Raw genomic sequence first — 24,099 nt, 5'->3', positions numbered from 1 at the left:
ACCTACTAATCCTACTAACCTTATCAACGCAACCCACCCTACTAACTCTACTGACCTACTAACCCCACTAACCTTATCAACCCACCCTACTGACCTACTAACATTATTAACACAACCCACCCTACTAACTCTACTGACCTACTAACCTTATCAACCCAACCCACCCTACTAACCTTATCAACCCACCCTACTAACTCTACTGACCTACTAACCTTATTAACACAACTCACCCTGCTAACTCTACTGACCTACTAATCCTACTAACCTTATCAACCCAACCCACCCTACTAACTCTACTGACCTACAACCTTATTAACGCAACCCGCCCTAACTCTACTGACCTACTAACCTTATCAACCCAACCCACCCTACTAACTCTACTGACCTACTAATCCAACTATCCTTATCAACCCAACCCACCCTAACTCTACTGACCTACTAACCTTATCAACCCAACCCACCCTACTTACTCTACTGACCTACTAACCTTATCAAACCACCCTACTAACTCTACTGACATACTAATCTTATTAACCCAACCCACCCTACTAACTCTATTGACCTACTAACCTTATTAACGCAACCCACCCTACTAACTCTACTCACCTATTAACCTTAACACAACCCACCCCACTAACTCTACTGACCTACTAATCCTACTAACCTTATTAGCCCAACCAACCCTACTAAGCTACTAAACCTTATTAACACAACCCACCCTACTGACCTACTAATTTTATCAACCCAACCCACCCTACTAACTCTACTGACCTACTAATCTTATTAACGCAACCCACTCTACTGACCTACTAACCTTATTAACGCAACCCACCCTACTAACTCTACTGACCTACTCATCCTATTAAGCCTATCAATCCAAACCTCCCTACTAACTCTACTGACCCTACTAATCTTATTAACGCAACCCACCCTACTAACTCTACTGACCTACTCATCCTATTAGCCTATCAACCCTAAATTCTAACAGACAGAACTCACAAGCTCACCCGTCTCTTTCCTTTTTGGCCTGTGCTTGTACTTTGCAGGTAGCCGGACACAATGGCGCACTTTCTACCCTCCCTGCTCTTTATGGTGGTTCTTGGGGTAGCGCTCGTGGACTCGTACTGTGTGGAGAAAGGTAACATTTCCACCTTATACACATTGTAGACAAATGGTTGTAGTGACTCAAAGATTATGTTTGTTTAAAGTGAATGTCCAGTTTGGGGTCCTTATTGGGAAAATGGGGGAATTCAAATATAATTAGTATTTAATTTGTAATTTTATATGTCTCCAGGAAAGACTGGAAGTGACTAAAATGGGGAATGGGAAGCAGAAATTTATCAGCCAAAAAATAAATAAAAAATTACTAAATGCCTCTCTCAACTTTTAGCTTCACAAAGAATGTTCTAGAGGATTCTATACTGGAAATGAGAAATTATGACAAAAATCTCATGTTGTCTATCTACTTATCTATAATCTATAATGTACTGGGTCCCTCTCAGTAAGTGCCGTAATGTCCTTTACAAGACCCAAGACATTATACGTGGCAAATCCCTAACCAAATCTGAATACACGATAAGACCCTAACCCTAATACTTGATAAGACCCTTAGGGCTCATTCACATGAGCGTGATTCTCGTCCGTCTGTTGTGCATTGAAAGAACACACAGCAGATGGACCCATTGATTTATATGGGGCTATTCACACATGCAGGAGTTTTCACGCAGCGACTATCCATATTGAAAAACTCACTGCATGTCCTATAATGCTGCGTTTTCACTCACCTAGACGCTCACTGAAGTCGACGAGTCTGTGTGCTGTCCGTGTTTTACGCATCACCTACACTGAAAAAGAAAAACTAGTGCTTGCGAGTGTGTGAAAAACACATGGCACACGCAAAGCACACTGATGCAAAACGCAACGCAAACCGACAGATGTACACACGTTGTTTTACACGTGTAAAATCTGTCGCGCTCGTGTGAATGTAGCCGTACTCTAGCATCTGATAAGGCCCTAACCCAGTCATTACCCTAATCCTAACCCCCTAATCCAACCATAACCCTTAATACATTACAAGAAACGTACCTAAAACTAAAACTTGATAAATAACCTATCCCAATTACATGAGAAGACCCTAACCCAACCCCAAGACATTCTAACCCTAATGCATGATGAGAACCTTACCCAACCCAAACGATAACCCTAATACATAATGAGAACCTTACCCAACCCAAACCCTAATACATAATGAGAACCTTACCCAACACAAACCCCAACCCTAATACATAATGAGAACCTTACCCAGCCCAACCAAACCCTAATTCTAATACATGATGAGACCTTTACCCAACCCAAACCATAATACATGATGAGAACCTTACCCAACCCAAACCCTAATCCTAATACATGATGAGAACCTTACCCAACCCAAACCATAACCCTAATACATAATGAGAACCTTACCCAGCCCAACCCAAACCATTATTCTAATACATGATGAGAACCTTACCCAATCCAAACCATAATCCTAACCATAATACATGATGAGAACCTTACCCAACCCAAACCCTAACCCTAATACATGATGAGAACCTTACCCAACCCTAACCCTAATACATAATGAGAACCTTACCCAACCCAAACCCTAATCCTAATACATGATGAGAACCTTACCCAACCCAAACCCTAACCCTAATACATAATGAGAACCTTACCCAACCCAAACCCTAATACTTGATGAGAACCTTACCCAACCCAGACCATAATCCTAACCCTAATACATGATGAAAACCTTACCCAAGCCAAACCATAATCCTAACCATAATACATGAGAATCTTACCCAACCAAAACCCTAATACATGAGAACCTTACTCAACCCATACCCTAACACATAATGAGAACCTTACCCAGCCCAACCCAAACCCTAATACATAATGAGAACCTTACCCAACCCTAATCCTAATACATGATGAGAACCTTACCCAACCCAAACCCTAATCCTAATACATGATGAGAACCTTACCCAACCCAAACCCTAACCCTAATACATAATGAGAACCTTACCCAACCCAAACCCTAATACTTGATGAGAACCTTACCAAACCCAAACCATAATCCTAACCCTAATACATGATGAAAACCTTACCCAACCCAAACCATAATCCTAACCCTAACACATAATGAGAACCTTACCCAACCCAAACCCTAATCCTAATACATGATGAGATCCTTACCCAACCCAAACCCTAACCCTAATACATAATGAGAACCTTACCCAACCCAAACCCTAATACTTGATGAGAACCTTACCCAACCCAGACCATAATCCTAACCCTAATACATGATGAAAACCTTACCCAACCTAAACCATAATCCTAACAATAATACATGATGAGCTCCTTACCCAACCCAAACCCTAACCCTAATACATGATGAGAACCTTACCCAACCCAAACCCTAACCCTAATACATAATGAGAACCTTACCCAACCCAAACCCTAATACGTGATGAGAACCTTACCCAACCCAAACCATAATCCTAACCCTAATACATGATGAGAACCTTACACAACCCAAACCATAGTCCTAACCATAATACATGATGAGAACCTTACCCAACCCGAACCCTAACCCTAATACATAATGAGAACGTTACCCAACCCTAATCCTAATACATGATGAGAACCTTACCCAACCCAAACCCTAACCCTAATACATAATGAGAACCTTACCCAACCCAAACCCTAATACTTGATGAGAACCTTACCCAACCCAAACCATAATCCTACCCCTAATACATGATGAGAACCTTACCCAATCCAAACCATAATCCTAAACCTAATACATGATGAGAACTTTACCCAACCCAAACCCTAACCCTAATACATAATGAGAACCTTACCCAACCCAAACCCTAATACTTGATGAGAACCTTACCCAACCCAGACCATAATCCTAACCCTAATACATAATGAAAACCTTACCCAAGCCAAAGCATAATCCTAACCATAATACATGAGAATCTTACCCAACCCAAACCCTAATACATGAGAACCTTACTCAACCCAAACCCTAACACATAATGAGAACCTTACCCAGCCCAACTCAAACCCTAATACATAATGAGAACCTTACCCAACCCTAATCCTAATACATGATGAGAACCTTACCCAACCCAAACCCTAACCCTAATACATAATGAGAACCTTACCCAACCCAAACCCTAATACGTGATGAGAATCTTACCCAACCCAAACCATAATCCTACCCCTAATACATGATGAGAACCTTACCCAATCCAAACCATAATCCTAAACCTAATACATGATGAGAACCTTACCCAACCCAAACCCTAACCCTAATACATAATGAGAACCTTACCCAACCCAAACCCAAACCCTAATACGTGATGAGAACCTTACCCAACTCAGACCATAATCCTAACCCTAATACATGATGAAAACCTTACCCAACCCAAACCATAATCCTAATCCTAACACATAATGAGAACCTTACCCAACCCAAACCCTAACCCTAATACATAATGAGAACCTTACCCAACCCAAACCCTAATACTTGATGAGAACCTTACCCAACCCAGACCATAATCCTAACCCTAATACATGATGAAAACCTTACCCAACCCAAACCATAATCCTAACCATAATACATGATGAGAACCTTACCCAACCCAAACCCTAACCCTAATACGTAATGAAAACCTTACCCAACCCAAACCCTAATACGTGATGAGAACCTTACCCAACCCAAACCATAATCCTAACCATAATACATGATGAGAACCTTACCCAACCCAAACCCTAACCCCAATACATAATGAGAACCTTACCCAAACCTAATCCTAATACATGATGAGAACCTTACCCAACCCAAACCCTAACCCTAATACATAATGAGAACCTCACCCAACCCAAACCCTAATACTTGATGAGAACCTTACCCAACCCAGACCATAATCCTAACCCTAATACATGATGAAAACCTTACCCAAGCCAAACCATATTCCTAACCATAATACATGAGAGTCTTACCCAACCCAAACCCTAATACATGAGAACCTTACCCAACCCAAACCCTAACAAATAATTAGAACCTTACCCAGCCCAACCCAAACCCTAATATATAATGAGAACCTTACCCAACCCTAATCCTAATACATGATGAGAACCTTACCCAACCCAAACCCTAACCCTAATACATAATGAGAACCTTACCCAACCCAAACCCTAATACGTGATGAGAACCTTATCCAACCCAAACCATAATCCTACCCCTAATACATGATGAGAACCTTACCCAATCCAAACCATAATTCTAAACCTAATACATGATGAGAACCTTACCCAACCCAAACCCTAACCCTAATACATAATGAGAACCTTACCCAACCCAAACCCTAATCCTAACCATAATACATGAGGAGAACTTTAACCAACCCAAACCCCAACCCTAATACATAATGAGAACTTTACCCAGCCCAACCCAAACCCTAATTCTAATACATGATGAGAACCTTACCCAACCCAAACCATAATACATGATGAGAACCTTACCCAAACCCTAATTCTAATACATGATGAGAACCTTACACAACACAAACCCTAACCCTAATACATAATGAGAACCTTACCCAGCCCAACCCAAACCCTAATTCTAATACATGATGAGAACCTTACCCAACCCAAACTTTAATCCAAACCATAATACATGATGAGAACCTTACCCAACCCAAACCCTAACCCTAATACATGATGAGTACCTTACCCAACACAAACCCTAACCCTAATACATAATGAGAACCTTACCCAACCCAAACCCTAATACGTGATGAGAACCTTACCCAACCCAAACCATAATCCTAACCCTAATACATGATGAGAACCTTACCCAACCCAAACCATAACCCTAACCATAATACATGATGAGAACCTTACCCAACCCAAACCCTTACCCTAATACATGATGAGTACCTTACCCAACACAAACCCTAACCCTAATACATAATGAGAACCTTACCCAACCCAAACCCTAATACGTGATGAGAACCTTACCCAACCCAAACACTAACCCTAATATATAATGAGAACCTTACCCAACCCAAGCCCTAATCCTAATACATGATGAGAACCTTACCCAACCCCAACCCAAACCCTAACCCTAATACATAATTAGAACCTTACCCAACCCAAACCATAATACATGATGAGAACCTTACCCAACCCAAACCCTAACCCTAATACATAATGGGAACTTTACCCAACCCAAACCCTAATCCTAATACATGATGAGAACCTTACCCAACCCAAACCCTAACCCTAATACATAATGAGAACCTTACCCAACCCTAATCCTAATACATGATGAGAACCTTACCCAACCCAAACCCTAACCCTAATACATAATGAGAACCTTACCCAACCCTAATCCTAATACATAATGAGAACCTTACCCAACCCAAACCCTAATACTTGATGAGAACCTTACCCAACCCAGACCATAATCCTAACCCTAATACATGATGAAAACCTTACCCAACCCAAACCATAATCCTAACCATAATACATGATGAGAACCTTACCCAACCCAAACCCTAACCCTAATACATAATGGGAACCTTACCCAACCCAAACCCTAATCCTAATACATGATGAGAACCTTACCCAACCCAAACCCTAACCCTAATACATAATGAGAACCTTACCCAACCCAAACCCTAACCCTAATACATAATGAGAACCTTACCCAACCCAAACCCTAATACTTGATGAGAACCTTACCCAACCCAGACCATAATCCTAACCCTAATACATGATGAAAACCTTACCCAAGCCAAACCATATTCCTAACCATAATACATGAGAGTCTTACCCAACCCAAACCCTAATACATGAGAACCTTACCCAACCCAAACCCTAACAAATAATGAAAACCTTACCCAGCCCAACCCAAACCCTAATACATAATGAGAACCTTACCCAACCCTAATCCTAATACATGATGAGAACCTTACCCAACCCAAACCCTAACCCTAATACATAATGAGAACCTTACCCAACCCAAACCCTAATACGTGATGAGAACCTTATCCAACCCAAACCATAATCCTACTCCTAATACATGATGAGAACCTTACCCAATCCAAACCATAATCCTAAACCTAATACATGATGAGAACCTTACCCAACCCAAACCCTAACCCTAATACATAATGAGAACCTTACCCAACCCAAACCCTAATCCTAACCATAATACATGAGGAGAACTTTACCCAACCCAAACCCCAACCCTAATACATAATGAGAACTTTACCCAGCCCAACCCAAACCCTAATTCTAATACATGATGAGAACCTTACCCAACCCAAACTTTAATCCAAACCATAATACATCATGAGAACCTTACCCAACCCAAACCCTAACCCTAATACATGATGAGTACCTTACCCAACACAAACCCTAACCCTAATACATAATGAGAACCTTACCCAACCCATACCCTAATACATGATGAGAACCTTACCCAACACAAACCCTAACCCTAATACATAATGAGAACCTTACCCAACCCATACCCTAATACGTGATGAGAACCTTACCCAACCCAAACCATAATCCTAACTCTAATACATGATGAGAACCTTACCCAACCCAAACCATAATCCTAACCATAATACATGATGAGAACCTTACCCAACCCAAACCCTAACCCTAATACATGATGAGTACCTTACCCAACACAAACCCTAACCCTAATACATAATGAGAACCTTACCCAACCCAAACCCTAATACGTGATGAGAACCTTACCCAACCCAAACCCTAACCCTAATATATAATGAGAACCTTACCCAACCCTAACCCTAATACATGATGAGAACCTTACCCAAACCCTAATTCTAATACATGATGAGAACCTTACCCAACCCAAACCCTAAGCCTAATACATAATGAGAACCTTACCCAGCCCAACCCAAACCCTAATTCTAATACATGATGAGAACCTTACCCAACCCAAACTTTAATCCAAACCATAATACATCATGAGAACCTTACCCAACCCAAACCCTAACCCTAATACATGATGAGTACCTTACCCAACACAAACCCTAACCCTAATACATAATGAGAACCTTACCCAACCCATACCCTAATACGTGATGAGAACCTTACCCAACCCAAACCATAATCCTAACCCTAATACATGATGAGAACCTTACCCAACCCAAACCATAATCCTGACCATAATACATGATGAGAACCTTACCCAACCCAAACCCTAACCCTAATACGTGATGAGTACCTTACCCAACACAAACCCTAACCCTAATACATAATGAGAACCTTACCCAACCCAAACCCTAATACTTGATGAGAACCTTACCCAACCCAAACCCTAACCCTAATATATAATGAGAACCTTACCCATCCCAAACCCTAATCCTAATACATGATGAGAACCTTACCCAACCCCAACCCAAACCCTAACCCTAATACATAATTAGAACCTTACCCAACCCAAACCATAATACATGATGAGAACCTTATCCAACACAAACCCTAACCCTAATACATAATGGGAACTTTACCCAACCCAAACCCTAATCCTAATACATGATGAGAACCTTACCCAACCCAAACTCTATTACATAATGAGAACCTTACCCAACCCTAATCCTAATACATGATGAGAACCTTACCCAACCCAAACCCTAACCCTAATACATAATGAGAACCTTACCCAACCCTAATCCTAATACATAATGAGAACTTTACCCAACCCAAACCCTAATACTTGATGAGAACCTTACCCAACCCATACCATAATCCTAACCCTAATACATGATGAAAACCTTACCCAACCCAAACCATAATCCTAACCATAATACATGATGAGAACCTTACCCAACCCAAACCCTAACCCTAATACATAATGGGAACCTTACCCAACCCAAACCCTAATCCTAATACATGATGAGAACCTTACCCAACCCAAACCCTAACCCTAATACATAATGAGAACCTTACCCAACCCAAACCCTAATACTTGATGAGAACCTTACCCAACCCAGACCATAATTCTAACCCTAATACATGATGAAAACCTTACCCAACCCAAACCATAATCCTAACCATAATACATGATGAGAACCTTACCCAACCCAAACCCTAACCATAATACATGATGAGAACCTTACCCAACCCAAACCCTAACCCTAATACATAATGAGAACCTTACCCAACCCAAACCCTAATACGTGATGAGAACCTTACCCAACCCAAACCATAATCCTAACCCTAATACATGATGAGAACCTTACCCAACCAAAACCCTAACCATAATACATGATGAGAACCTTACCGAACCCAAACCCTAATACATGATGAGAACCTTACCCAACCCAGACCATAATCCTAACTCTAATACATGATGAGAACCTTACCCAACCCTAACCCTAATACATAATGAGAACCTTACCCAACCCAAACCCTAATACTTGATGAGAACCTTACCCAACCCAAACCATAATCCTAATACGAGATGAGAACCTTACCCAATTCAAACCATAATCCTAACCATAATACATGATGAGAACCTTACCCAACCCGAAACCCTAATCCCAACCATAATACATGATGAGAACAATAGAAACAGGGAGAGAACCTCCAGCTCACCGGTCTGCGTCGCCTGGTAGCGTCAGTCGGATCCCCGCGACGGCCCGCGGTGTAGAATATCAATGAAGAGAAGGAATTGATCCAGCGCTGGTGATGGTATTAAAAGGGAGATGAGAGTCCCATGTTTATTAGAAAAGTAGTAAAATCGGAAGGGAGACGCAGTCCCAAGATGCAAGTAGTCAGGATTTGAACCTGAGCCTACGCGTTTCGAACGCGAGCTGCGTTCTTAATCATGGCAAGTAAGGTAATGACCGTGTGTCTGAGCTTTCTCTATAAGCTGGGCAATCAGGTGTTGTAGCCAATATGCAAATGTCAGTAATTAGTAAACCACGTCAGTTAAAAATTGACTGGCGATCATCTGGCAGGTAAGTAAAAGAAAATAAATGAATACATAACATATCCACACATTGACATTATGTATACATCTAATGTATGATATTGATACAATTTTGTTGCAGAAAATACAATGTATGAAAATGACTGCGGCGTTGTTGATATTAAGTGAGCCCGTTTATAATTGTTGAGCTCATGCGGGAAAATTGAGACACACGGCCCTGAAAATACCTGTGCATACATAAAAAACATTACATGTTGACAAATCATAACATTAAAAATGTTAGTATGTAGAGACAGTTAAAAAAGATAATGAAGAAAAGACGGATAATTGTATATTTCTATAATATGACGACCTGTTCAAGATCTGTAATTATTCGAGAGAGATCTCTCGTTTGTAGAATTGATATATGTTGAAATAAATAATTTAATTGTAATATAATACAAATATGTCGAAGTTGTATCGTATTTAGATGTTATAATGATCTAATATGCCAAATGAACAGAAACCTATGGTCTTTATGTGACCTATATTGAAGTAACAATATAGTTTATTCTTGTAAATATACTAAATATTGAATGTTGAATATTGATCCTAATATGAAAAGATCAAAATATTAAAATATTGAAATCAGAATGACCAATAGAATCTGTTTCAGAAGAGGAGAAACATCACGGTGGACAAAAATTAAATGCTGAGTCTCATAACTGGCCATGATTAAGAACGCAGCTCGCGTTCGAAACGCGTAGGCTCAGGTTCAAATCCTGACTACTTGCATCTTGGGACTGCGTCTCCCTTCCGATTTTACTACTTTTCTAACAAACATGGGACTCTCATCTCCCTTTTAATACCATCACCAGCGCTGGATCAATTCCTTCTCTTCATTGACATGATGAGAACCTTACCCAACCCCAACTTTAATACATGATAAGATCCAAATCCAGCCATAACCTTTAATACATAACAAGAACCTCACCCTAATACATTATAAGACCTTAAGCCAATCATCCTAACATTAACTAAATATGACAGGACCCTAACCCTAATACAGGATACAACCCTAACCAAATCCTAAACCTTATACATAACAAGACCCTAACCCTAATACAGGATACAACCCTAACCCAGTCTTACACCTTATACATAACAAGACCCTAACCGGACCCTTCAGGGAAATCAATGTTTGTAATTGCAGCAGAACGTTCAGATTCTGGGGACTCTGTATGAACTACTGGATTTAGGGATTTGTCCCTAGAACTTCACATCCACTTTGTCCTTATTTTATGTGTCTTGTGGGTCCATTTAGAAGGTGAAATATTTATTTTATTTTCCCGATTTATTAAACAAATTGCACCAAAATGGTGGTAATGATTGCACAGGTGACGGCATCATTGTGGGGTACAGGCGTATCTGTCTGCCGGCCGTGATATGAGGAGGAGCTGGTGGTCCACGAGTGGCAGATTTATGATGTAGCCTGAATCATCTTGATAAATGTAGTGCTAATTCATTGAAAACTGTACAGTCCTGTTTTTAGGACTAATGATTGTTTGCTCCCTGATGACCCGGCAGACAGCAGATCATTTCTTGTAGCTTTGATGTCCTGCAGGGGTCAGGGAGGGGTCACCAATGGCCCCCCAATATTCATTGTTCTTTATGAACTTTACACATAATCCAACAGAATGAAACAATCCAGAAACTAAAGCGAGGGATAGGGTGAGGATTGGCGTGTCATCATGTAATAGGGTCTCTCCATGTGTTAGGGTTAGTATTAGGGTCTTGTCATGTATTAGGGTCTTGTCATGTATTAGGGTTAGTATTAGGGTCTTGTCATGTATTAGGATCTTGTCATGTATTAGGGTTAGTTTTGGGGTCTCTCCATGTATTAGGCTTAGTATTAGGGTCTTGTCATGTATTAGGTTAGTATAAGGATCTTTTCATGTATTAGGGTTTGTGTTAGGGTCTTGTCACATATTAGGGTTAGTATTAGGGTCTCTCCATGTATTAGGGTTAGTGTTAGGGTCTTGTCATGTATTAGGGTTAGTATTAGGGTCTTGTCGTGTATTAAGGTTAGTGTTAGGGTCTTCTCATGTATTAGGGTTAGTATTAGGGTCTTGTAATGTATTAGGGTTAGTATTAGGGTCTTGTCATGTATTAGGGTTAGTATTAGGGTCTTGTCATGTATTAGGGTTAGTATTAGGGTCTTGTCATGTATTAGGGTTAGTGTTAGGGTCTTGTCATGTATTAGGGTTAGTGTTAGGGTCTTGTCGTGTATTAGGGTTAGTATTAGGGTCTTGTCATGTATTAGGGTTAGTGTTAGGGTCTTGTCATGTATTAGGGTTAGTGTTAGGGTCTTGTCCTGTATTAGGGTTAGTATTAGGGTCCTGTCATGTATTAGGCTTAGTATTAGGGTCTTGTCATGTATCATGTATTAGGGTTAGTGTTAGGGTCTTGTCATGTATTAGGTTAGTGTTGGGGTCTTGTCATGTATGAGGCTTAATGTTGGGGTCTTGTCCTGTATTAGGGTTAGTGTTAGGGTCTTGTCATGTATTAGGGTTGGTGTTAGGGTCTTGTCATGTATTAGGGTTGGTGTTAGGGTCTTGTCATATATTAGGGTTAGTGTTGGGTCTTATCATGTATTAGGGTTAGTATTAGGGTCTTGTCCTGTATTAGGGTTAGTATTAGGGTCCTGTCATGTATTAGGCTTAGTATTAGTTCTTATCATGTATTAGGGTTAGTGTTAGGGTCTTGTCCTGTATTAGGGTTAGTGTTAGGGTCTTGTCATATATTAGGGTTAGTATTAGGGTCTTGTCATGTATTAGGGTTAGTGTTAGGGTGTTGTCATATATTAGGGTTAGTATTAGGGTCTTGTCATGTATTAGGGTTAGTGTTAGGGTCTTGTCATGTATTAGGGTTAGTGTTGGGGTCTTGTCATGTATTAGGGTTGGTGTTAGGGTCTTGTCATGTATTAGGTTAGTGTTAGGGTCTTGTCATGTATTAGGGTTAGTATTAGGGTCTTGTCATGTATTAGGGTTAGGGTCTTGTCATGTATTAGGGTTAGTGTTAGGGTCTTGTCCTGTATTAGGGTTAGTGTTAGGGTCTTGTCCTGTATTAGGGTTGGTGTTAGGGTCTTGTCATGTATTAGGGTTAGTGTTAGGGTCTTGTCCTGTATTAAGGTTAGTATTAGGGTCTTGTCGTGTATTAGGGTTAGTATAAGGGTCCTGTCATGTATTAGGCTTAGTATTAGGGTCTTGTCGTGTATCATGTATTAGGGTTAGTGTTGGGGTCTTGTCCTGTATTAGGGTTAGTGTTAGGGTCTTGACATGTGTTAGGGTTAGTGTTAGGGTCTTGTCATGTATTAGGGTTAGTGTTAGGGTCTTGTCATGTGTTAGGGTTAGTGTTAGGGTCTTGTCATGTATTAGGGTTAGGGTCTTGTCATGTATTAGGGTTAGTGTTAGGGTCTTGTCATGTGTTAGGGTTAGTGTTAGGGTCTTGTCATGTATTAGGGTTAGTGTTAGGGTCTTGTCATGTGTTAGGGTTAGTGTTAGGGTCTTGTCATGTATTAGGGTTAGGGTCTTGTCATGTATTAGGGTTAGTGTTAGGGTCTTGTCATGTATTAGAGTTAGTGTTAGGGTCTTGTCATGTATTAGGGTTAGTGTTGGGGTCTTGTCCTGTATTAGGGTTGGTGTTAGGGTCTTGTCATGTATTAGGGTTAGTGTTGGGGTCTTGTCATGTATTAGGGTTGGTGTTAGGGTCTTGTCATGTATTAGGTTAGTGTTAGGGTCTTGTCATGTATTAGGGTTAGTGTTGGGGTCTTGTCATGTATTAGGGTTAGTGTTAGGGTCTTGTCATGTATTAGGGTTAGTGTTAGGGTCTTGTCATGTATTAGGGTTAGTATTAGGTTCTTGTCATGTATTAGGGTTAGTATTAGGGTCTTGTCATGTATTAGATTTAGTGTTAGGGTCTTGTCATGTATTAGGGTTAGTATTAGGGTCTTGTCATGTATTAGGGTTAGTATTAGGGTCTTGTCATGTATTAGAGTTAGGGTCTTGTCATGTATTAGGGTTAGTGTTAGGGTCTTGTCATCTATTAGGGTTAGTGTTAGAGTCTTGTCCTGTATTAGGGTTGGTGTTAGGGTCTTGTCATGTATTAGGTTAGTGTTAGGGTCTTGTCATGTATTAGGTTAGTATTAGGGTCTTGTCATGTATTAGGGTTAGGGTTAGGGTCTTGTCATCTATTAGGGTTAGTGTTAGGGTCTTGTCCTGTATTAGGGTTGGTGTTAGGGTCTTGTCATGTATTAGGGTTAGTGTTGGGGTCTTGTCATGTATTAGGGTTAGTGTTAGGGTCTTGTCATGTATTAGGGTTAGTGTTGGGGTCCTGTCATGTATTAGGGTTAGTGTCTTGTCATGTATTAGGGTTAGGGTCTTGTCATGTATTAGGGTTAGTGTTAGGGTCTTGTTATGTATTAGGGTTAGTGTTAGGGTCTTGTCATGTATTAGGGTTAGTATTAGGGTCTCTCCATGTATTAGGGTTAGTGTTAAGGTCTTGTCATGTATTACGGTTAGTATTAGGGTCTTGTCATGTATTAGGGTTAGGGTCTCTCCGTGTATTAGGCTTAGTATTAGTGTCTTGTCATGTATTTGCGTTGGTGTTAGTGTCTTGTCATGTGTTAGGGTTAGTGTTAGGGTCTTGTCATGTATTAGGGTTAGTGTTAGGGTCTTGTCATGTATTAGGGTTAGTGTTAGGGTCTTGTCATGTATTAGGGTTAGTGTTAGTGTCTTATCATGTATTAGGCTTAGTGTTAGGGTCAGGGTTAGTGTTAGGGTCTTGTGATGTATTAGGGTTATTATTAGGGTCTTGTCATGTATTAGGGTTAGTGTTAGGGTCTTGTCATGTATTAGGGTTAGTTTTAAGATCTTGTCATGTATTAGTGTTAGGCTCTTGTCATGTATTAGTGTTAGGGTCTTGTCATGTATTCGGGTTATCGTTAGGGTCTTGTCATGTATTAGGGTTAGTGTTAGGGTCTTGTCATGTATTAGGGTTAGGGTCTTGTCATGTATTAGGGTTAGGGTCTTGTCATGTATTAGGGTTAGTATTAGGGTCTTGTCATGTATTCGGGTTATCGTTAGGGTCTTGTCATGTATTAGGGTTAGTGTTAGGGTCTTGTCATGTATTAGGGTTAGGGTCTTGTCATGTATTAGGGTTAGTGTTAGGGTCTAGTCATGTATTACGGTTAGTGTTAGGGTCTTGTCATGTATTAGGGTTAGGGTTAGGGTCTTGTCATGTATTAGGGTTAGTGTTAGGGTCTTGTCATATATTTGGCTTAGTGTTAGGGTCTTGTCATGTATTAGGGCTAGTGTTAGGGTCTTGTCATATATTAGGGTTAGTGTTAGGGTCTTATCATGTATTAGGGTTAGTGTTAGGGTCTTGTCATGTACTAGGCTTAGTGTTAGGGTCTTGTCATGTATTAGGGTTAGTGTTAGGGTCTTGTCATGTACTAGGCTTAGTGTTAGGGTCTTGTCATGTATTAGGGTTAGTGTTAGGGTCTTGTCATATATTACGGTTAGTGTTAGCGTCTTGTCATGTATTAGGTTAGTGTTAGGGTCTTGTCATGTATTAGGGTTAGTGTTAGGGTCTAGTCATGTATTACGGTTAGTGTTAGGGTCTTGTCATGTATTAGGGTTAGGGTTAGGGTCTTGTCATGTATTAGGGTTAGTGTTAGGGTCTTGTCATGTATTAGGGCTAGTGTTAGGGTCTTGTCATATGTTAGGGTTAGTGTTAGGGTCTTATCATGTATTAGGGTTAGTGTTAGGGTCTTGTCATGTATTAGGGTTGGTGTTGGGGTCTTGTCATGTATTAGGGTTAGTGTTAGGGTCTAGTCATGTATTACGGTTAGTGTTAGGGTCTTGTCATGTATTAGGGTTAGGGTTAGGGTCTTGTCATGTATTAGGGTTAGTGTTAGGGTCTTGTCATGTATTAGGGCTAGTGTTAGGGTCTTGTCATATGTTAGGGTTAGTGTTAGGGTCTTATCATGTATTAGGGTTAGTGTTAGGGTCTTGTCATGTATTAGGGTTGGTGTTGGGGTCTTGTCATGTATTAGGGTTAGTATTAGGGTCTTGTCATGTATTAGGGTTGGTGTTGGGGTCTTGTCATGTATTAGGGTTAGTGTTAGGGTCTTGTCATGTATTACGGTTAGTGTTGGGGTCTTTTCATGTATTAGGGTTAGTGTTAGGGTCTTGTCATGTATTAGGGTTAGGGTTAGGGTCTTGTCATGTATTAGGGTTAGTGTTAGGGTCTTGTCATGTATTAGGGCTAGTGTTAGGGTCTTGTCATATGTTAGGGTTAGTGTTAGGGTCTTATCATGTATTAGGGTTAGTGTTAGGGTCTTGTCATGTATTAGGGTTGGTGTTGGGGTCTTGTCATGTATTAGGGTTAGTATTAGGGTCTTGTCATGTATTAGGGTTGGTGTTGGGGTCTTGTCATGTATTAGGGTTAGTGTTAGGGTCTTGTCATGTATTACGGTTAGTGTTGGGGTCTTGTCATGTATTAGGTTAGTGTTAGGGTCTTGTCATGTATTAGGGTTGGTGTTAGGGTCTTGTCATGTATTAGGGTTAGCGTTAGGGTCTTGTCATGCATTAGGGTTAGTGTTAGGGTCTTGTCATGTATTAGGGTTAGGGTCTTGTCATGTATTAGGGTTAGTGTTAGGGTCTTAGCTTGTATTAGGGTTAGTGTTGGGGTCTTGTCATGTATTAGGTTAGTGTTAGGGTCTTGTCATGTATTAGGGTTAGTGTTAGGGTCTTGTGATGTATTAGGGTTATTATTAAGTTCTTGTCATGTATTAGGGTTAGTGTTAGGGTCTTGTCATGTATTAGGTTAGTGTTAGGGTCTTGTCATGTGTTAGGGTTAGTGTTAGGGTCTTGTCATGTATTAGGGTTAGTATTAGGGTCTTGTCATGTATTAGGGTTAGTGTTAGGGTCTTGTCATGTATTAGGGTTAGTGTTAGGGTCTTGTCATGTATTAGGGTTAGTGTTGGGGTCTTGTCATGTATTAGGGTTGGTGTTAGGGTCTTGTCATGTATTAGGGTTAGCGTTAGGGTCTTGTCATGCATTAGGGTTAGTGTTAGGGTCTTGTCATGTATTAGGGTTAGGGTCTTGTCATGTATTAGGGTTAGTGTTAGGGTCTTGTCATGTATTAGGGTTAGTGTTGGGGTCTTGTCATGTATTAGGTTAGTGTTAGGGTCTTGTCATGTATTACGGTTAGTGTTAGGGTCTTGTCATGTGTTAGGGTTAGTGTTAGGATCTTATCATGTATTAGGGTTAGTATTAGGGTATAGTCATGTATTAGGGTTAGGGTCTTGTCATGTATTAGGGTCTTATATATTAGAGTTAGGGTCTTGTCATGTATTTGGGTCAGTCTTAAGGCTCTTTTTACACTAGCCAATTATCGGGCAAACGAGAGTTCATCTGCTGATCGTATAGTTTTAAATGCGCAATATGTTCTGGTTGTCGGCAGCTCATCTTGGTGTGTAAACAGGGAAACGCGCTGCCGCCACGATAAAAATGTATGGGGAGGAGCAATTGGAGTAACGAGCGCTCATCACCATACGTAGCTCCTTGTGAGCGCCGATCAACCAGCTTAATACCTTTTACTGCCTCATAATATATAAGAATTGCATTGTGGAGGTTTGGTCAGCACCAGGAGTTGTAGGGTGCATGAGAAGAAGCCCAAACCGACAGTATAAAAAGCAAAAGTACTCGGCACACCGATAGTTGGGGTGCAATATTTTTCTTGTTTTTTATTTTGCCAGTTAGTGTGTGCGTGCAACGTTTTGGTCACAAAAGACTTCATCAAGCGCTGAAATTATATACAAAATGGGGGATGGGATACATTTTACAGATGTGTAGTGTTATGTGTGGTATTACGTGTAGTATGTTTAGTGTTACGTGTATTATGTGTAGTGTTATGTGTAGTGTTATGTGTATTATCTTTAGTTGTAATGACAGGGATAGGGAAACAGACAAGTGCGCCCTAATCTACCCGCCACTCAGTCCCTGCCTACTTGCAACGACCCGCCCTAGGCGACGGGGTACAACTGGGCGACGGTCCCTACACTCAATAAGCGCACGACAGACAACCAGACAAGGAAACACAGAACAAAGGGAAACGGGGCAGTTGCCCACGGCAACACCGTGAGCAACAAGAGTGGTGAACGAGCCGAGTCAAACCAGGAGAGTACGAGGTGCCAAACGCAGAGCAGGAGAGTAGTGAACAAGTCGAGTCAAACCAGGAGTGTACGAGGTACCAAACGCAGAGCAGGAGAGTAGTTAGTAAGCCAGGGTCAGTATGAAGCAGGGTCAAATGGTCAGAAGCTGCATCAGGGCCAGGAAACCAAACGAGAAGAATCACAAGCAAGGAGGAACAGGAAAGGCAGGTATAAATAGACAGAGGGCAGGAGCTAGCTCCGTCTGGCCAGGCTGTGATAGGCTCTCCCACTCCTAAGCCTGCCACACTGAGTGGTGGAAGATGGAGTCAGTCTCACAGACATAGAAGCAGGTGCAGACTGATTACCTATGGGCGTAGACACAGAAGCTGTGCCTGGCAGATCCTTAACAGTAGTAGTATTTGTAGTAGTATGTGTAGTGCTATGAGTGGTATGTGTAGTGTTATGTGTGGCATGTGTAGTGTTATGTGTGGTATGTGTAGTGTTATGTGTGGCATGTGTAGTGTTATGTGTGGTATGTGTAGTGTTATGTGTGGTATGTGTAGTGTTGTGTGGTATTATGTGTAGTATTATGTGTACTTTTATGTGAAGTGTTCTGTGCAGTATTATGTCGATTATGTAGTAAACTGTTTAAAGACAATTTAAATCATACAACTGTAGAGCATTCCTATGTGATCCGTAATTCTATATAGTGCGGCACAATCCCTGGATGGAATGTGTATAATATGTGCACCGGAATGGGTATGATATAGGGAGTACAGTGTGAGCGACACTGAAGAGGAAAGAATGGAACGCATACCTTTAAGGGTAAACTGGAGCGGTAGTAGCGGTTGGCGCTATGGCTGAGCGGCTGCCCCCATGAAGGGCGCTAGCTATTTGAATACCTAGGGATAGATATGGTATACTATTAGGGATGAGATCAGCAATGAGAAGCGAAATTAATCAAATTAGGAGGCATTGGGATACAGAAGGAGGACATATTAGCCGTATGCTGCTGTGGCGCTATGGTAGAGCGGCTGGCCGCCCGGACAGTGCTGCCTATGCATACCGGAGCCGCCATATTTATAATGTGGATCTGTCTGTCTAGAGCAATGGCGTAATGCGCACATCATAGTTGGCTATCCATGTTAGATTGGCTGGTGTAATGACGTGGTGCGCGCGCGATGGTGCATGCGCAGAGCATTATCGCTGTCATTCACATAGACGGACTCACGTCTAACATTAGAGGCGATCTGTAGTGGGTAGGGGGAGAGACCAGGTGTTAGGTCAGGATCTACTGGTAAGCAAACCTAACTAAAACAGGTATATAAAGCTGTAGTGGATATTAGACAGATGAATGGAGCGCAGAAATATATGTGCAATAAAAGGTGCATAATAAAACGAGGATAAATACGCTTAAATACACTGAGACAGGTGTATATTCCTCTGGAGTAACCGTAGACTATAATAAAGGATATTGCTATAAATCCAGCTAATCTTCGCATGGTCCCAAATACGGTCACAAGGATCAACGAGTGGAACATCAAAAATATTAGAAAATAGTGTCCCAGAGTTCAGGACAGTAAGATCTGGCGCAATATGACAATAAATAAAATACAGTGAGACACAGTTCAATACGTCACTGATTGAGCTCGGGGTCAGGGTTAGATGACCCCTACACATTCCGTATTCTCTATTAGGGCCCTTTGGTGTCAAGATTTGTAACTTGTGGTTCCAAAACGCTTCCCTTCATTCTAAAGTCCTGACCCTATCACCACCTCTCCTAGGGGCTGGCATATGTTCGATGACCTGGAACATTAATTGAGAAATGTTGTGATGCGCTTGAATAAAGTGTGCGGGAATTGTATTGTATTACCACACCTGATGTTAGACTTATGCTGCTTTCTACGGTCCCGGATGTGTTGGGTCGTTTCGCCAACATGCATTAGGCCACATGGACATCTGACGGCATAGACTACAAAGTTAGTATTTCAAGTAAAGAAGTCTTTCATGGGTACACCCTGTCCTGTATGCGGCCGGTAGATTTGATCTCCTTTTATGATGCTGGAAACACGAGAGGCCTGATAGGAGAGGTACCTTTTTAGGTGTATCAAGAAATGTCTGTCTGGATAGTCTCTTTGGGGACCCAATGTCAGCCCTCACCAATCTATCTCTCAGGTTCATGGGCCGTTTGTGACATGGAAGAAAAGGAGACTGAAACTCTTGGATATTGGGGTGGGCTTCCCTAAGTAGTGACCACTATTTACGAATTATGTGATGGATTTTGTAGGAACATGAATGATAGGTATGAATGAAGGGGATGCTGTAATGACAGGGATAGGGAAACAGACAAGTGAGCCCTAATCTACTCGCCACTCAGTCCATGCCTACTTGCAACGACCCGCCCTAGGCGACGGGGTACATCTGGGCGACGGTCCCTACACTCAGTAAGTACACGACAGACAACCAGACAAGGAAACACAGAACAAAGGGAAACGGGGCAGTTGCCCACGGCAACACCGTGAGCAACAAGAGTAGTGAACAAGCCGAGTCAAACCAGGAGTGTACGAGGTACCAAACGCAGAGCAGAAGAGTAGTCAGTAAGCCAGGGTCAATACGAAGCAGGGACAAGTAGTTCAAGAAGCTGCAGCAGGGCCAGGAAACCAACAGAGAAGAATCACAAGCAAGGAGATACAGGAAAGGCAGGTATAAATAGACAGAGGGCGGGAGCTAGCTCTGTCTGGCCAGGCTGTGATAGGCTCTCCCACTCCTAAGCCTGCCATCCTGAGTGGTGGAAGATGGAGTCAGTCTCACAGACATAGAAGCAGGTGCAGACTGATTACCTATGGGCGTGGATACAGAAGCTGTGCCTGGCAGATCCTTTACAGATGCATTGTTTTTTTTATCCCTAGGCTGTTGGTTTATATTGGTGGTATGTGCCCTATGTAATAACCCCTCTGGGTAGCCCCTAGCCCTGAACTTGTTAGTCATGTCAAGACTTCTAGTGTTTCTGAGCTGGTCATCGTCCACTATCCGGGATGCCCGATTGAGTTGGGACTTAGGTAGTGAGGCTTTGGTAGTCTTAGGGTGGAAACTAGAAAAATGGAGAAGGCTATTCTTATTTGTAGCCTTAGTTAATAAGTCTGTGCTCAGTCTGCCCTCTTGGTCCTTAATCACAAGTGTGTCCAGAAAGCTGATGGACGTGGAACTAGAATTAAGGGTGAACTGTAGCTTGGGCCAAATGGAGTTCAGGTAGGATGTAAAATTGTTGAGTGTATCAATAGATCCATGACAGAAAAAATGTCATCAATGTAACGCTTCCATAGGAGGGCATGATCTTTGAAGAGTCTGTTGGGGTAAATCTTGTGCTCTTCAAAGGAGGCCATGTAACAGTTGGCGTAGGGAGGGTCCACATTGGATCCCATGGCTGTTCCCTGTTTCTGCACATAATATGTGTCCTCAAAAAGGAAAAGGTTTTCAGAGAGGACAGTGTTAAGTAGGTCCATGCATAGCCCAATAACACATTCGGGTTTTTTTCATAACATATAAGGCTGGGTTCACACGAGCACATTAACGTCCGTATTGGATGGACGTATTTCGGCCGGAAGTCCCGGACCGAACTCAGTGCAGGGAGCCGGGCTCCTAGCGTCGTAGTTATGTACGACGCTAGGAGTCCCTGCCTCTCCGTGGAACTACTGTCCCGTACTGAAAACATGATTACACTACGGGACAGTTGTCCTGCAGAGAGGCAGGGACTCCTAGCATCGTACATAACTATGATACTAGTAGCCCGGCTCCCTGCACTGAGTTCGGTCCGGGACTTCCGGCCGAAATACGTCCGTCCATTACGGACGTTAATGTGCTCGTGTGAACCCAGCCTCAGAGTTACGCTAGTTTGCCTGATAATTGGCCAGTGTAAAAAGGCCTTTAGTATTAGGGTCTTATAACATATTAGGATTAGTGCTAGGGATTAGTCATATGTCTTCACATATCAGATCTAAACACAAATAGACACAGAAATATAAGTACCCCCTTCAACACTGAAGTTTACTTTTCTCTTGCAGGAAAGAATATTGCCCCTGAGGGTAAACCCAGTCAGATCTCAGTGTATCATGCCAATGGGAATGCAGTCAATGCCATCGATGGTAATCGTGAAGGAACCTATCGCATGAAATCCTGCATCTTAACCAAAAGTGATTCTTCTCCCTGGTGGAGGCTGGATCTTCATGAGCCACAAAGGATTGGGGCTGTGGTTGTAGCTAACAGGAAGGACTGCTGTTGGGATCGTCTGAAGGGGGCAGAAGTCCGTATTGGAAATGCCACCAGGAACCAAAATCCAGTGTGAGTAAGACAAGGTCTAAACGCTGACACAGGGCAGACATATTCTCTGATGAGCAGGGCATCTAGTGTGACGTCAGGTAACGCCATGGACACTTAAATCCTTCTTCACAACTGCGGTAAAATTAAGGTCAGGCAGAAAGTGCAATGTCCAGTTTTTAGGATATTTTAGAGCTTGCTGCTATTTTAGAATAAACATATAACCTGCGGAGCCCTCCTATAAGCAGCGGGGATTTCCTGCACTACATTTCTTCATCATCTTTATCCTTTCTAACTATTTTCTAAAAGACTCCTGGTCCATCTACATTTTTTGTGAGCATTGGGTATCCTTTCACCACTATCACTTTTTCCTCTGCCTTGAATACTCCACCTGGTGCTGCCGGCAGAAATGAACAAGAAGGTAGAAAAACATTCAGTGAGGGGCAAAAAGGGACTTATTTACCATGTTGACCTTTGGCACCATTAAGAGAGGGCGTCATGTCTGGTTGGCTTGATTTCCTTTTTACAGACTGGGCTCATGATGTTGACTTCCCGGTATGAATGATGGGCTGATCACTTAGCGAGAATGTTTCTTTCTATGGTTGGAAGAGCAAAGACCTCGGCAGGAAACCTGTATCTCTGCTGAACCTCCATTACCTCAGCTCCATACATTGACTCCCTGGGTCTGCTCTATGCTGCAATAATTGTGGGCCATGATGGACTGATTATATGGTTTGTTTGGTACATGGCAGAGTTGGAACATTACTCTTCAAGGCTGTGTGAGTAGATGTATGTGAACAATTTTAGCAGTGCAAGATCTAATCCAAAGTGTAGAAACTTTCTGTAACCCTTAATCGGTCTTCAATAGTATAAGCAAGAGTCTGTGGATCCGGTTCCCCACATATATCGCAGCTACAATGATTATTGCCCAACTTTGCCAGTTGAAGTTGAAAATGATTGTGCTACTTGCTGGTAATTGCCTCCTCAGGGATATAATGAGGACCCCTGCAAAGAGGATAAGAGGTCAACCAGCAATCAGCTCTAGTGTCAGAGCCCTGATTTGCTCCCATGTCTCATCGGTGTGGATAGTCCCATTGGGTTATAAGGACTGTCCCTGACTCTTACCACAGCTGCAGGTGTTTGGGTCCTTTTACATCGGACGATTTTGGCCATAACAACAAGCGCCGATCAACGAGACAGCTTGTTGATCGGCGCTCATTTGCTCCTTTCACAAGGAGCTATGTATAGGGATGAGCGCTCATTACTACGATTGCTCGCCCCCATACATTTCCATTATGTCGGCAGCACATTCTTCTTTTCACCGTAAAATGTGCTGCCGACAACAATAAAATTTTAGGCTGCGTAAACATTAGAATCAGCCAATGAACGAGCGTTAGTTTACACGGGGCAATGATCGGGAACGAGCTTTCTGTGAACACTCATTTGCCTGATAATTGGCCCGTGTAAAAGGGCCTTTAGGCTCGCAGTTGGTCAAACAGGAAAAAGATTGTCCTACATTCCCTGTAAAGCGACTGTAAGAGGTAGTTGAGAAAAATAA

The 24,099-nt window shown here is 41.8% G+C and overlaps 1 protein-coding gene across 1 annotated transcript in view; it reads left to right on the top strand.

Annotated features, from left to right (window-relative positions):
• Positions 1 to 24,099, top strand: part of LOC142699446 (fucolectin-like) — a 57,556-nt gene that overhangs the window by 12,775 nt on the left and 20,682 nt on the right. Inside the window, exons 2-3 of the mRNA XM_075848034.1 lie at positions 1,047 to 1,138; positions 22,289 to 22,565. Of these exons, the coding sequence (XP_075704149.1) occupies positions 1,060 to 1,138; positions 22,289 to 22,565 (356 nt within the window). The 5' untranslated portion in view covers positions 1,047 to 1,059. The remainder of the gene's footprint in view (positions 1 to 1,046; positions 1,139 to 22,288; positions 22,566 to 24,099) is intronic.

This window comes from Rhinoderma darwinii, unplaced genomic scaffold (assembly GCF_050947455.1).
Source record: "Rhinoderma darwinii isolate aRhiDar2 unplaced genomic scaffold, aRhiDar2.hap1 Scaffold_1581, whole genome shotgun sequence".
In the NCBI taxonomy this organism is placed as follows: Eukaryota; Metazoa; Chordata; class Amphibia; order Anura; family Rhinodermatidae; genus Rhinoderma; species Rhinoderma darwinii.
The sequence above is the reverse complement of the archived record's forward strand: the minus strand, read 5'-3'. Positions and strand labels throughout refer to the sequence as shown.